Source organism: Papaver somniferum, chromosome 1 (assembly GCF_003573695.1).
Source record: "Papaver somniferum cultivar HN1 chromosome 1, ASM357369v1, whole genome shotgun sequence".
Taxonomy (NCBI): domain Eukaryota; kingdom Viridiplantae; phylum Streptophyta; class Magnoliopsida; order Ranunculales; family Papaveraceae; genus Papaver; species Papaver somniferum.
The window spans coordinates 163,929,980-163,945,198 of record NC_039358.1 but is presented as its reverse complement, the minus strand read 5'-3'; the positions used below and the strand labels follow the sequence as shown (position 1 = coordinate 163,945,198).

Here is a 15,219-nt window from a genome sequence, read left to right as displayed (position 1 = left end):
ATTATGTACTGTTTGATATCTTTCTGGGACAAGGTACTTTGTGCTCATTTAAGACTCTTTTAATGGTACTTTTTACTGCATTATCCACTTTCAATATTATTGGTTTTTCAGGTTGATTTCCAAGTTTGTTCAAGACTTTCTGAGCACAACTATTATGTACTTTCTGTTCAATTAAGATACACCAAACAAAGAGACCAGCTTTGAGATTCATGTTCTCTCCCATCATGATTAACAAATTTAGAGAGTCATATTATTCAATTGACTCTAATAGCTGGTCTATGTTACATAATACACACCAAAACACTTCATACTATGGACTTTTACCATCCAACATGTCTACATTTTTATAAAGCCAAACAACTGTACATAGATTAAACACAAACACCATAGTTTCGAGAACAATTGTTATCAAAATAAATAAGAATAATTATTAAACTTTGATATTGTCTAAAACAAACTAGCAAACTCTGAATATGTTCTCTATGATAACTTCTACTATGCATTCCTAATTCATATAAGCACTGTCTTAAAAACCTTTTGGAGCATGAATATTCCAGCTCTCCTCAGGAGGAGATGTTGCTGAGAGTATTTTGCATGCTAAAGAGATCCTCTTCTTATGTATTTTGTCTTTTAGTTCTTCTGGGTCTCCCAAGCTCATTCGCACTCCATCAATTACTTCCTCCTTTGCAACTTTCTTCATGATGTGCATGATATATATTGCACAATATGGATAGTCTCCCTGTTGAGGTGTTGGGTAACTAATCATCTTTACTCTGCTTACAAGTGGAAGGCTCAGGATCGACAAGCGTTCATTAATTGCTAACAAGCAGTATTCTGCCATAAGATTAGCATTATCGAGACACTCATTTTTGGATACAACTTCCCAAGTGTTGTAGTGGAAGAATTCGCCTTTCTCGCATTCATACACAAGACGCGTCGAATGCACGTTTTGGTGTGACATTGGAATAATAATCTTCCTGGTTCCTTCCTCCATATTCCTGATGGGTAAGAATACAGCAGTATTTGCTGCTACTTGATGTACTGGGTCACTTAAATAAAACTGAAAAAGAATTAAATTTATCAGTGTAGTAAATATGTACTGAAAATTATAGTGTAAAACACATATATGAAAGCATAATATTTGTTACAACATCAAAAAAAATTGCTTCGTTTTAGTTTCGCAGATATGCTATGCCCTTTACAAAGACATGATGCATGTTGTTTATCAAGATAAATTGGAAAACATACCCAGACTGTTGGATCAATGTGGAGTACTGGAATGTACTTTCTCTGTCCATTCACTGGTTGCTCATTATGATATGCTTTTTTCAGTTGGTATTGCCAGTAATTTATAAGATCTCCCTCTAAAGCCCTGTTATGTAGCAGATCTTCAAATGTCTCTGCAGATAATATGTGATGACCAATCACAGCAGGAGCTTTCCAAGCACTGTTGCTGCAAATTCAAATAATCCAAATCAATTATAAGTTTGATTCTAAACGAAGTACATAAAGTTTTGTTAAAATGAAAGGGACTATCCAAGAGAGACTCACATTGAGGTAGCTTTGTCAAAAAAAGGAGAGAGAAGCGCTCTTTGTTGTGAACTCAAATCCTTATAGAACGGAGATTTCCTTAGGCTCAACAACTTGCGTGCATTCTTCACTTTTTTAGTAAGTTCTTGCAGATTTGGATCACCTTTAGCTTTTCTCTTTCTCACATTCTCGCTATCCTTTTTCTGAACTTTCTGTTGGGCAATCTTTTCCAACTGGGTTTTCAGTTCTGGACTTTGTTTTTCGCCTTTTATGTCCCGACAGTCCTTTGCCACTAGCAAACTCAGGATCAACTCTTTTCTGCGGGTGGCTCCGAGTTACTGGCTTCTGAGGGGTGTATGTGATTTTTGGAGTAAGTTTCTTCTCCTTGGCTGAGATAGTCGGCTTTTTCTTCTCCTTGTCCATGACTGACGTAGTCGACTTCGCTATTGGTTTGACTTCATTACTCTTTGTAGCCAGCCTATCTTCGAGTCTCTTGGCAAGTGTTACGTCATCTTCCTCTGATGTTTGACTAACTCCAGGTTCGTTATCCTTCAATATACCATAAACGTAAAAAAAAATGAGAGACTAAAAAAGCAAAAAAAAAATGAACAGAATAGAACATATGTATTCTTGGATTCTTTTCAGTACAGAAGTTATGTACTTTTAGTTTCACTGAGTACATAACATATGTACTGTTGGTTTTTCCCATGTTATTGAACATATGTAACATAAGTGGTCCATTAAGTATTGATAAATTTGTTACTTTTCACTTTTTTGGTAATTATAATTACCTTCTGTAGCTCAGAAAGAAGTTGGAGAGTCTCAGCATATGCTTTAGCTTTTTCGGCGCTCATATTCTTCTTCAGTCGAGCTTCCTCTGCCTTTTCAGCATCTAAAACTGGATACTTCTGTTTGAGAATCGGCAGCATTAGTACATATGCTAAAAGCATCATTAAAAACAAAACATAAATTCATTAAACAGAAGTAGATTTAGGTACTTACAAGACTCTCTAATTTTAGTAGGCTGTTGCTTTCTGTCATTCTTCATTTTCTTCTTCCTTTCTACTTCATTGAATGGAATGGGATCCCAAGGTTTCCTTATTCCCTGCATTTGAAACAAATCAGACTACGAACTATTTGACCAAAAATTGATATACGTACTGCTGGTTATATGTATCAGAAGGATATATGTACTAGGTTTAGAACATGTTCATACTTCTTGTTCAGGTTGCTGAAGATCAGCTTTCAAACGAGCTTTTTCAGCTGCAGCTAAAACAATTGCAGAGGCTTCATTAAGTGTAGGTGCAGTATCGATTTGAGCTTGCTCATCCGAGGGATCCGTTTGAGCTTGATCTGATGCTCCTCTAGCAGCTGGAGCTTCATTATGCGCAGGCGCAGCTGCAAGATGGATTTGAGGTGGATCAGGTGCACCTAGATCAATTGCAGGCTGCTGCACCTCTTCTCCATTTTGATCACTTGGTCCTAAACCCAAGTCAAAAGTTGGTCTTGAAACTTGTGATGGAGGATCCAGATCTTTAGCATAAAATTTGTCGAAGATTTGAGAAGATTCCATTTTTTCCAAGCTTGGTAAACTACCAGTCGACGGGTACTCCAGACTAAGAATTCCTAAGGATGGATAAGGATCTCCCATAATTTCAGCTTGTAGATATTTTGAGTACTCATCGGTATAAATACCCTTCCCATGGATGGCCAGGTCAATCAGTTTCTCCATCGGCACGGTATGCAGTTCTTTGAGACTCGGCAGCTCACAAACCAAAGGCATAAACTGCATATTCGGCAACATTTCTTCAAGCGATGCACCCTACATAAATGCAATGCCAAACCGTATTATTTTATAGGATGACAAAGTATAAAATTGGTAACTAGTGTAACGTTCAATTCGCTCACCTGTCTATCTCTAAGAGAACCAATTTCCACTTCAATATTACCCAGAACTTGTGTCGCTGCTGTTTGTTGGAGTTCAGCCTTTTCAGTCTGTTATTCAACATAAGGTGATATGTTTTTAATCAGTATTGCAGATATGTACTTGTATGTTTTTTCAGTATAGTAGATATGTACTGACAAGTTTTAGTTTTTTACAAACTAAACTAATACTAGAAAGAATATAACTTACCTGTGATGGTTCTGGCATGCTCTTTTCCTCTTGCAGCTCTTTCACCTTTCGCTCCAAATCAGATCTAGCCCAAATTTTAAACTGTGAAACTTCAATATCGAACTGTGTGAGATTTTCTTCAGAGCCCCCCATAACAGGCATTGTTGGAGTAGCATTTCCCTGTTCATTCGACTTTTCTTGGGTATCATCTGGAATTTCCTGTTCATCCTCTGTTACCAAGGGAGTAGTTGCTGATGGAACGGTGTCATCCAAATCATCATGCCCTTCTTCAGAGCTACTGCTAGATTCTTCTTCTCCCGAGTTTGGTTGTGGAGGTGGGTAAGCTCTGTGATATATATCATTCAAAAGCTCTTCTAGGATACTCACATCAATGGGGAGGCCGTCTTTCCTGCTCTGTAACTCACACCATTTTTCTGCAATTGTCAGCCTCAAATCTTCATTCTTTACTTCCAAATCCTCGAATTTTTCTTGCCAATCTACTGTCAATGGCACTTCTTCAACTGGAAGCCTTTGAGCAATTTCATTCAACATTTCTTTTTCATACATAGTATATTCATCCTTAAATTCTTTAGAGAACTGGAAAAGTACATATAACACACACATATAACCAGTTTTTGTATCAGTATAACATATATGTACTCAAATAAATAGTGCATATGACACACACACAATCATTTTGGTCAATCAGAAAACTGCTTTTCTGATAGTGTCCTACCTAAAACAAATCATTTAAGTATAATTATTTATGAAAACACAAATAATTATACTTAAATTCATCAACTTTAATCAGTTTTTTAGATATGTACTGGTGCATCATTGTTTCCTAAACCAAAACTACAAGAAGCATAATGAAATAAAACTTATCCTAGTAATATGTATTGTTTTTCTTAGGGACTTACTGTGTATTGCGAAGCCTCCATATCCTTTAGAAACTCAACAGATATTTCTTTGATGTTCCACCTTGCCGCTCTTGGAAGGTATCGATCATCTGGTAACGTCACTGGTTTCACCAAGTGAGTATGCTCCGCATACAACAACTATGACAAAAATAACATCAATAGAATCAAATACAGAAACTTAAATGACAGTAGAGTAAATATGTACTTGGAAAAAAAAAGCTTGTACTAGATGATCGATACCAACAAATAGACGACACAACCAGTGATGTCCTCGGGAGTGTTGTAGTTCTGATTGATTTTCTTCTCTAAGAAACTATGTATCAGGTCAGGCCAAGATACATTCTTTGACTTCTCAAGATCATCAACTAAACCAAAGTACTTTTCTTTGAGTTTATGAGCATCTTTTGTTGTAAAAAACAAAGTAATACACATAAACAGGCATAATAGCTTAACCATATCTTCAATTGTTTGTTCAGTTTCTACTCTTGGTATCCTGTACTCCATATCTTCATCATCTTCACTATCGGTTACTTGTTCATCATTGTCATCATCACTGTCTTCGCCACCTTCAGATTTACAATTCTTGATACCAGTACGCTTGAGCAGTTTCAAGATGGCATCTTGTAGCATTGGTCTCTGTAACCGTGTTGCTATCACCAAAGTGTCTAATGTAGAATGGTTTCTGCTCCATCCACCACTACCATCAAAAAGTGTCATCAGTTTTCTTCCTGCCATTCTTGGCATTCCAAACATTACACCCATTTTTTTCTGGTGTCGATGTGATAATGTGTGTTCACCTCTTCTAACAAACTCAAATGTGAGCTCATTCTTGACTCGACCCCTTTTGTAAACACTTCAAGTACTTTTCACTGCACCTTCCAACTTTTCCCAATGACTTTCTGAGTACTTAGTGTGCCAGAACATCAAAAACATCTGTCCATAAGAAGATTCGGTCTATTTTCCAATGTGGCTTCACTCAAAGTATATTTACTCGCCTTCATTTTGGCAACCAGGCTATGTAATGCTGTGAAACCAGACCTATACAACTTCCTAACAGATTTTGGCGCAACCTTACCTGCAAAATTTAATTGGTTTTATTTCAGTACAACATTTATGGACTACACATTCATCATCTCAGAAACACAATCAATCACTATTGGCCTTATGTACTTCATATCCAAAGATCATTATCACATAAACAAAGAAACAAATGAATTTAGAGTACATAAACACTACAATGTCTCAGTTTTTTAGTTATGTACTGCCAATTATGTGCCAGAAACACAAACAGTGGTAAATAGACACATAAACAATGTTACCCATTCACTACTGGACTTATGTACTGCCAAAAAACAACCTAATTAAGAAAAAACCTCAGTATTTGATATATGTACTGCTGGCTCTATGTATCAGAAATAAAATGAAACACATTGCATATCACTTTTGATTCTTATTCTACAGTTTTATAGTTATGTACTGCCAATTCTAAGTGCTAGAAACACAAAGTAGAAGTTGCATGTAAACTCTGATAGGTTTTCATAAATTTTTAATCAGTACTTCTAATATGTACTGGTGGATCTATGTCCCCGAAACAAAAAATATACTGAAAGTGTTAGAAATAGTACCTTTTTTCTGAATTGGTGCGTTGTTACTCGGTTTTTTTCGTTTTCTTTTTAGTACATCTGTATATTCATCGTCCAATGAACTTTTTGAAGTTTTTTTCTTCGATTTCGGTGTTTCAACCTTGTTACTCTTTTTCCTCTTTGATTTTCGTCTTGAAATTCCTGATTCTTCTTCTGATGACCTAAGAGCAGTACTATCATCTCTTATTATTTCTTCTTCTATGATTGTTCTTTTGATTTTTCTTGTAACCATTATTAGGTTTTTAGATTTTTCTCTGAATCAGACGTTGTTTTCAAAGGGAAATCGTATGATTGCGAATGAACTTTGAGATCTGTTATGTTAGAATATGGATATCTCAAAATGATTGAGATTCTCTTTGAATTTTCTCTGTTAAGATTTCAGTTTCTCTGTGTAACGTTATAAACATTAATGATTTTTCTGACCGTTTCAGCGGTTTTGTACGGGAATAGATAGTGGGTGCATTCTTCACACGTGGTAACTACTAGGGTAAGCTCGTCATTTTGCTCTTTTCAAAATATTATGGACCTAGTGATAAGTCTAAAACCCGGTTGGACCCTACTATAACTAAATATATGGGCTTAGGACCAAACAACAAATTTTCCTTGCGGAAACCCTATCCAGATTCAGATTTAGGTTCAAACACCCAAGGTAATGATCTGTTTGGCAAATATAAACTGCATGTGTAACCCCACAGCTGTGTCCTGTATTTATTATATGACATCCAAACATCCCGTATCTGATACGCATATCACTTGGGTACTTCTGTACCAGTAATCCAAAGAATCAGAGTTGTTCTAGCATTCTAACCTAACGCAGTAGGAGATTAAGGTTTAGCTATTTGAGGTGAGATGAGTGATTACAATGGTGGATTCGATGGCAATGAAGAGAGTAAAGGAACTAACCATGGAGGATCTTCACCTTATGATGCGTTTGAAGATCGCGACTCTCACACCAAGGTAAACATTATATCCAGTTTTTGTATCTTTGTCGATTGGATTTCTGATACGGGGAACAGTTTCCGAATTCTGAATTATGAGATTTGTACCTGAATTTTGGTTCTTCTGAGACCTAAGCATTTTTATCGCCTCCTTTTCTTAATCGATGTCTATAAAATGGCGAAATCATAAATAGGGTTAAGGTTAATTTATGCTTAAAGACTTTACATTGTAAATTTTCTGATTTATCAAAACAAAAAAAATAAGTGGTTAATGGTGGGCGGGGGTTTGTGATTAAGTGTGTTTCACCTTTTATCATTCATGGTTACCCAAAAAAAGAGAAAAGTTTTCTCATTCTTATGTTCCCTATATGTTGCATTTGTGATGGTTGGGAAACTATTTTGGCCATCATATTATTTTCTCGGCTTAGTCAAGAAACTTAAGTATGTTTAATTGCCTTGTCGTACTTCCAATAAGCTGACTTTGCATCAGAGCCCAGCTTGCCAAATTCTAGAAACTATAAACAAGATCATTGTTTGCGGGTACCTTTGTTCTTATGGATGCATATCGTTTATTTCCTGATTTCCGAGATGCCATGTTTAATTTTTAAGGTTTCCTGATTTATGAGATGCCATGTTTAATAATTTTTAAGGGGAACGTGCATGGTGAGCCACATTGCGGAGTTTGAACTTCCTTTTGTAATTTATCTACACAAAGGAACTGAATCTTGTAAAATTGTATCAGCACAATTCTCGGGGTTTGGATCACGAAAGGCCGAGGACTAAAGAACGGGATCGAGAGAGGGAAAGGGATCGCGATCGACGCCATAGGGACTATAAGGATAGAGGCGTGAGGGAAGAAAGAGGAAGGGAGAAAGTTGATGACTATGACCGTCACCGAACCCGTGATTCCGACAGGTAAGAGTGTTATCACCAGAGAACTCATTCTCTTGATCCGTTTATTGACATGTTTTTTTTACATATTTCGGTGCTTCTATACATTTTTTTCTCGGGTTTTTGTTTGTATATCATGATAATAAAGGAGAGTGTAGACGCATTTTTTTAGGTCTCTCGATTTGATTTGTTCATCTTTTATTTTTATACAGGCACCGTGATTATGACCGAGATAAGGACAGGAGACACAAGCACAGATCACGCTCTCGTTCACGGGATAGATCTAGGAATCGATCTAGATCACGCTCTCCTTCTCGCTCAAAAAGGTATTGTTGTACACCGATCACCCCAGAACCAAATATTTGTATTTGACCTTTTTTTACACCATAAGGGACCCGGACAAAAAAAGGCATTTCAACCAGCAAGTGAGATGCAGACGCTGTCTCAAGCTGTTCTACAAACCCAACTTAGAATGTGGACACATATTGTGCATGTGAAGAACCTAGCATACATTACATATTCTCGCTTTTCCAACTAGAATATGATGGTGTCTCTTTCTGAAATGTGACATTTTGTTGAAATACTTTTTTTGGAGTTACTAACTAGCTACAATTATTGTGTCTCTGTAGCAAACGAGCAAGCGGTTTTGACATGGCACCGCCAAGTACTGCCATGTTATCTGGTGGAACAGTTCCAGGTTAGTGTACAAACTGTTGTTTACATTAATCTTTTTCAATTTGCTTCCATGTGGTACATTCTTTGTCATCAGGCTTTTTAGTTTCTAATTTCTTACAGTGAAATATTTTCTTACTTTGTTCTGTTGTTTATGGTGCAATAATTACTTAAAGTGCCTTTATACTGAAACTGAGAATCATTGTTGTGTTGTTGGCTGTTGTGTGTGGTCTTTGTTTGTGATTTGTGTTTATCATTTGGGTAAGAAGGCAGTGTTTGGCCACATGTCCCACTGCTATACTTCGGCGTCAAAATCGTAGAATTTATGTTCAACGGGGGACCAATGCACCAATTGCTGGATCTTGTCAGCTTCAAGCAGCAGCCAAGTGCCATTTTGGTAGACTTACGAATATTTCTCCAGCACCTGCAATAATGGATTTCTTTTTTCTATTTCTATATTTTGAACTGCTTAATGTATAAGCTTAAGTTTGAACATGCTGATAACCCCAAAAGCTCAAATGACATAACAAGGGTGTTGTGTTAGCTCAATTTGTAATTGTAACACTAAGTTGATTTTCATGTTGCTTTTTTTTTTCTTCTATCTCTGTGTAAATAGACATACATATATCTTTTTTATTCTTGCTAAATGCAGGACAAGTTCCAGGTGTTCCTCAAACAACGCCAGGAATGCTCCAGAACATGTTCTCTTTTGGGGCCAGTCAGGTATTGCGCTCAAGTAATTGTTGTTTATCAGCGTGTTACAATGTAATTTCTCACTTATCTGATCAACTTATATGGTCTTTTCCGATGTCATAAGTTTGGAGCTCTTCCAATGATGCCAGCGCAAGCCATGACTCAGCAGGTATGCTTTTGTTTGATGTGTATGCTGTATCTCTTCTTTTTAATATGCTGAACCGTCTCCTCTTTTTCTTCATGATAGGCAACAAGGCATGCCCGTCGAGTTTATGTTGGCGGCCTTCCACCATTGGCTAATGAGCAGGTTGCCTACTAATTCTTTTACAACCATGTTTCTGTTATAGATAACTCGTTCTAACCTGAGCTTATTTAAGTGGTTTTATTCTTGTGTTTGTTCAAACAGACAATTGCCACATTCTTCAGCGGCGTGATGTCTGCCATTGGAGGAAATTCTGCTGGTCCAGGTTGGTTTCTTCCACTAGTTTCACTCACACCACACAGATTACGATTTTCATTTGGAAGGGGGTTTTAATTTTAGTTGGATGTGTACTATATGGCATTCCGTACTTGTAGGTGATGCTGTAGTCAATGTGTACATAAATCATGAAAAGAAGTTCGCTTTTGTGGAGATGAGAACTGTTGAAGAAGCAAGTAATGCGATGGCATTGGACGGGATTATGTTTGAGGTGCCACTTTTCAACTCCTTTCTGCATTTATAGGACCACGAAGAGTAATTTCGATATAGCTTCTCCTCGTACACCACATTTACTTCAGCTTTATAGTTTTACTTTTGTGTCATCATTATGACTTTGTGTACTTACTGTTTGTTTGTTAGGCCTGACATTTTTATGATGTCTTAACAGGGAGTCTCTGTGAGGGTTCGGAGGCCTACAGACTACAACCCTTCACTGGCTGCAGCACTTGGACCTAGCCAGCCAAGTCCACATCTCAACTTATCTGCTGTTGGTCTCACACCTGGGTAAGATTGGTGTTACTCCATGTCATTCCATTGGCTAATCGCAGTTGGAGATAGTCAAGAACAATCTGTGGTTCTTCTGTAGGATATGGTGGTAGTATGATTTTAAGTTTAGCTGATTTAAATGTGCATACAGTATAACTGGTGGAGTAGAGGGACCAGATCGCATATTTGTTGGTGGATTGCCATACTATTTTACAGATGCACAGATACGAGAACTACTCGAGTCTTTTGGGTATTTCCTGTAACTCACTTGTGATTGTTATTATTTTTACTATAGCTGTGGATACAGATTGTGCTTCTTCGTCTAGTTTAGCTTGGTAAACTTAATGATTTTCACTTGACACTTGATGCCCTACCGGACCTGAAATGTTGATTGTAATAAAAACTTGGTTTATATGCTTGTTGATCATTGCAGACCTTTGCGTGGATTTGACCTCGTTAAGGATAGGGATACAGGAAATTCAAAAGGTTACGGATTCTGTGTTTATCAGGTGTGTGCACTTCTTTCAGCATCCAAATTTTTGCAGCTACCCATGATCTGGTTTCTCTGAAATTTGAACATATTTTTGTAATATTCATTTTTTTAAAAAAAATTTCCCCATCTTTTAATTCCTGTTGGAGTGCCTTACATATGATATATGGTTTTGCAATTCTTCCTGGACGTCTCAGGATCCTGCTGTCACGGATGTTGCTTGTGCTGCACTTAATGGTCTGAAAATGGGGGACAAGACTCTAACTGTTCGTCGCGCCACTGCCAGGTTAGTGCATCTTTTTTACTATTAAGGAGCAAGAAAAAGATGGGAGACGATGAACTCATTGTGAACATGTTGTGTTCAGAAGTCGGCTTTTAGTTCTGACTTTTATTCGACCATATCTATTGAATCCCCATATCTATTGAATCCTGTAATGCAGTAGAAACAGTAACACAGACAATGAGGAGTAGAGTTATATGTAGAGAGGAGTAGAGTTATATGTTTAATGACTATCAGCAAGTCTATGAGGACAATATACAAAATAAAGATATTATAAAAGAATGAAAAAGATCGAATTTCTCTTTCTCTTACCATGACCATATCTACATACAACCAAGGCTACAAACAGTAAACTATATATAGCAATGAAAGATATGATGGTTATATTTCAATTGACATAAACATGAGAGAATTATCTTATGAATAATAACTAAAAGATTTACCACCTGTAACGTGGACGGACACATATAAGGCACAATTTGTAATGTTTTAGTGAGTCTCAACTCTCAAGAAGTCAACTGTAAGCCTAGAGCAGCACTATTCCTCTAAGACAAGTTTATTTGCTTTCATAACAGTGGGCAGGCGAAAGACCAGGAAAACATATTACAACAGGCACAACAACACATAGCCATTCAGGTAACTCTCTCAACACAACCACTTGTAGAATGAGTTCACCAGACACGTCATCTGTCTGACAGCAAATTGTCGATTATGATGTGTGGTAAAAATGAACTTGTTGGTCATATCATTTAGCATCATTCACTACCTTGTTTTGTTGTTGTTATCGTTTCATATTTCTTCTTCTGATCTCTAAAGAGATATATATGTTATGGGCTTGTAGAAAATGGTTCTCCAGGCAGGCGGTAATTTGCCTGGAATTGGAATGCCAGCCGGAATGGGTGAAACTCCAACTAAAGTAGTCTGTTTGACCGAGGTATTAATCTTGTTTCTCTATCCTTTGACTATGCAAATCGATATGTATTTATCAAATTTTGATGCTGTATATTTTGTAATGTAGTGTGTCTTTTCCTTTTTGATGATGGAGAAATGCAGGGTTCAGTACCCTTTAAAATTTGTTTTGATATTTGGCCAGTGATATTTGACAGTGGAGTTGGTAAATTACAATGATATACTGACCCCAGATATGTTCTCTACTGTAAAGGTGGTAAGTGCTGACGAGCTGAGAGATGACGAAGAGTACAATGATATAGTAGAGGATATGAGGGAAGAAGGCGCAAAATTCGGTATTCAAACTTTCTGTATTGCTTACTGTATTTTCACTTGTATGTCACGAATCTGAAAACTTGAAGCTGAAACTGCACAAGACTCGGACATTTTTAGCTACCAGGTCCTTTAAAGAAAGATTTCTTAAATATCTAGATTTCTTGAATTTTGCCCTTATCTAGTTTGATTGATCCAGGGCCCTTGGTGAGTATCATAATTCCTCGCCCTAATGCAAACGGAGATTGGTCATCAGGAGTCGGAAAGGTACATTTCTTTCTACTGCGTCCGACAGTTTTGCTTTGTTAATTTATCAAGTACCTCCTGTAAGACCGGCTTTGGGTTTATTTAAGTATATTATATACGCTAATCAAAACTTTACGAAACACATGACAGTTATCCTGGTTGCCCATTCAATTTTGTAAATTCACTTGACTGTATATTTTTGCAGCCATCTTTTCAAATGTTTGTTCACTTTTTGTCCAGGTTTTCTTGGAGTACGCAGATATTTCTGGTTCTTCCAAGGCAAAGGCTGCTCTTCATGGTAGGAAATTCGGAGGGAATGATGTTACCGCCGAATATTACCCAGAAGACAAGTATCTCAATGGAGATTATGGGGCGTGAAATGAAATAGCGTTTAATGAAAATAAGAGTATGTATAGGTAGTAGACGTAATGATTAGTGTTGTTTTTCAACAAAAAATTGAAATCAGAGTAGGGATGTTTTATCATTCTTCTGTACGACAAAAATTCTGTCACTTCAAAACATTCATCTAATAGGAGCATTAATCTTTTGGATCACTTCTCATGTATTGATAAAAAAATTGGAAAGGAGAATTGACAAAAAAAGATGCTGCTTATTCATCTCGGCCTCTCAGGGTTATGGACCTTATGGAGTTATACTAGTTCATTGGTGAGCCTTCTTCCTTGAAACAGCGCTGCTTTGAAGAAGTAGAAATAATCAATTAATCATTTAGTTCCAGAGCTAGTGGGCTTTGGAGCTCTATTCCTGTCCCCGCAAGCCTGATTGGTTAGTCCAAAACTTCCCACTCAGATGGTTTAGTCCAAAATTTCGACGAGCCAATCCTTTTTGGGAAAAATATTGTTTAGTCCTTTTAGGTCCGGGTCCACACCAGTTTAGTCCTTTCAGAAATCACTTTTTCCATTTAGTCCATAATTATTTAAAAATACCAAACAGACAATAATACCCCTCCTCTAACTTTTACCGCCTCAAACACAATAACTTCCTAAAAACGCGTATATCTTTTTCTCTTTCTTTTCAGTCTCTTCATTTTCCATTTTTAGAGGAAAAACTGCTTCGTCTTCATCTTTTCTCTTCTCTGAAAAACCAGAGAAAACGAACAGAAAAAAGAACTGCTTCGTCTTCATCTCTTCGTCTGCGTCCCTTCTCTTCACAATCGAAATCAAATCAGTCTTCAAAATCAGTAAAACAAAAACCCAAAATCGAAAACCCTTGAAAAATTAGAGAAATCAGAACCCTAAAATGAGGAGATCGAAGAGGAATGTAGTAGAATTATCTTCTAACGATGAAGTTGAAGAAGTTGAAGAAAGAAACAACCAATTAGTTGTGTTTGAAGAAGATAATCAAGTTGAAGAAGAACCGGTTTCAAAGAAATCAAAATCAAAGAAAACAACGAAAGGTACAAAAAACCCTAAATCGAAGTACTAGAAGTTGATTTTTGATGTTTATTGTTCTCCTGAAGTTGGTTTTTCACATGAATATTCATCATGTTGCATGTTGATTTCAGTTATATTGAGTTATAGGTAGGGCATATCTTGTCGGAGTTCATTTTGTTGAATGAAGTTCTAAATCGCATGTATGCTGTCAGAGTTCATCCTTTAGAATGAAGTTGTAGATCTATTTGATGTTTGATCGAGTTCTTTGATGTTTTGCTGGACTTCATTTTTGGAATGAAGTCTATAAATATTATAGTACAAGATTCTATAGTTCATACTACAGAATGGACTTCATTTTTGGAATGAAGTCTAGAAAATTTATAGATCAAGATTTTACAGTTCATACTACAGAGTGGACTTTATTTTTGGAATGAAGTCTAGAAAAGTTGTAGATCTAGATTCTACAGTTCATACTACAGAATGGACTTCATTTTTGGAATGAAGTCTAGAAAAGTTATAGTACAAGATTCTACAGTTCATACTACAGAATGGACTTCATTTTTGGAATGAAGTCTAGAAAAGTTATAGATATAAATTCTAAAGTTCTTTGCTGAGTGTTGGTTCTTCTTTGAAAGTCTCATTTTACTGAATTAAATTATAGAATGAACTGAATTAAATTTGAACTTCTTTAGAGTTCACCCAGTAGAAATGAACTGTAATATTGGTCCTTCAAGCTACACTTTATCTTCTTTATATTAGCTAATATTTATGAAAGTAATCATTAATTTTTTTTTTGTTTTTCTTTTAAAAAAATGTAGAAAAGAAGATAAAGTGTAGCTTTCCTGGAGTAATTTCACTTGTTGATAAGATTAAAGCACTACAGGGACTAGAGGATTTGAATTAAGAACAAAGAAGTGTTTTGTATAGGAGTCCATTGGGTAATGTAGCCAAAGTGTTTTTGGAAGAGACCATTGTTGCTACTGAATGGAATAAGTCAACACATGCCGTCCAAATTCTATACAATATACATCAGTTCATTCCTGATACAAATGATCATACGTTCGTTTTCAAAGTAGGGAAAGAAACATATGTGATAAGATCCTCACCTGAAGAGTTGTCATTAATGTTTGGAATACCATGCATCCCTGGAGGTGGAATAGAAGAATCTTTCTTGGACTCAAGAAACCTGATAGACTACACTTATGGAAGGTTCTATACAACCTACAA

The 15,219-nt window shown here is 36.5% G+C and overlaps 2 protein-coding genes across 2 annotated transcripts; one reads left to right on the top strand and one right to left on the bottom strand.

The window, feature by feature from the left end:
- Nucleotides 1-3,146: 3,146 nt before the first annotated feature.
- On the bottom strand, nt 3,147-5,325 carry LOC113353292. Its single transcript, XM_026596940.1, has 7 exons — nt 5,085-5,325; nt 4,804-4,964; nt 4,564-4,701; nt 3,665-4,240; nt 3,439-3,525; nt 3,210-3,352; nt 3,147-3,156 (listed from the first exon to the last, which is right to left on the bottom strand). Exons 1-7 carry the CDS (start codon nt 5,323-5,325, stop codon nt 3,147-3,149), a joined length of 1,356 nt encoding a protein of 451 aa, XP_026452725.1.
- A 1,629-nt stretch (nt 5,326-6,954) lies between these two features.
- LOC113306427 (splicing factor U2af large subunit B-like) lies at nt 6,955-13,218 on the top strand. The gene is made up of 18 exons (XM_026555369.1): nt 6,955-7,163; nt 7,887-8,059; nt 8,248-8,361; nt 8,665-8,732; nt 9,360-9,430; nt 9,525-9,569; nt 9,648-9,707; nt 9,807-9,867; nt 9,977-10,089; nt 10,267-10,382; nt 10,516-10,614; nt 10,798-10,873; nt 11,052-11,140; nt 11,710-11,770; nt 11,976-12,068; nt 12,297-12,378; nt 12,555-12,622; nt 12,842-13,218. Exons 1-18 carry the CDS (start codon nt 7,056-7,058, stop codon nt 12,977-12,979), a joined length of 1,635 nt encoding a protein of 544 aa, XP_026411154.1. The 5' UTR covers nt 6,955-7,055; the 3' UTR covers nt 12,980-13,218.
- Nucleotides 13,219-15,219: the final 2,001 nt, after the last annotated feature.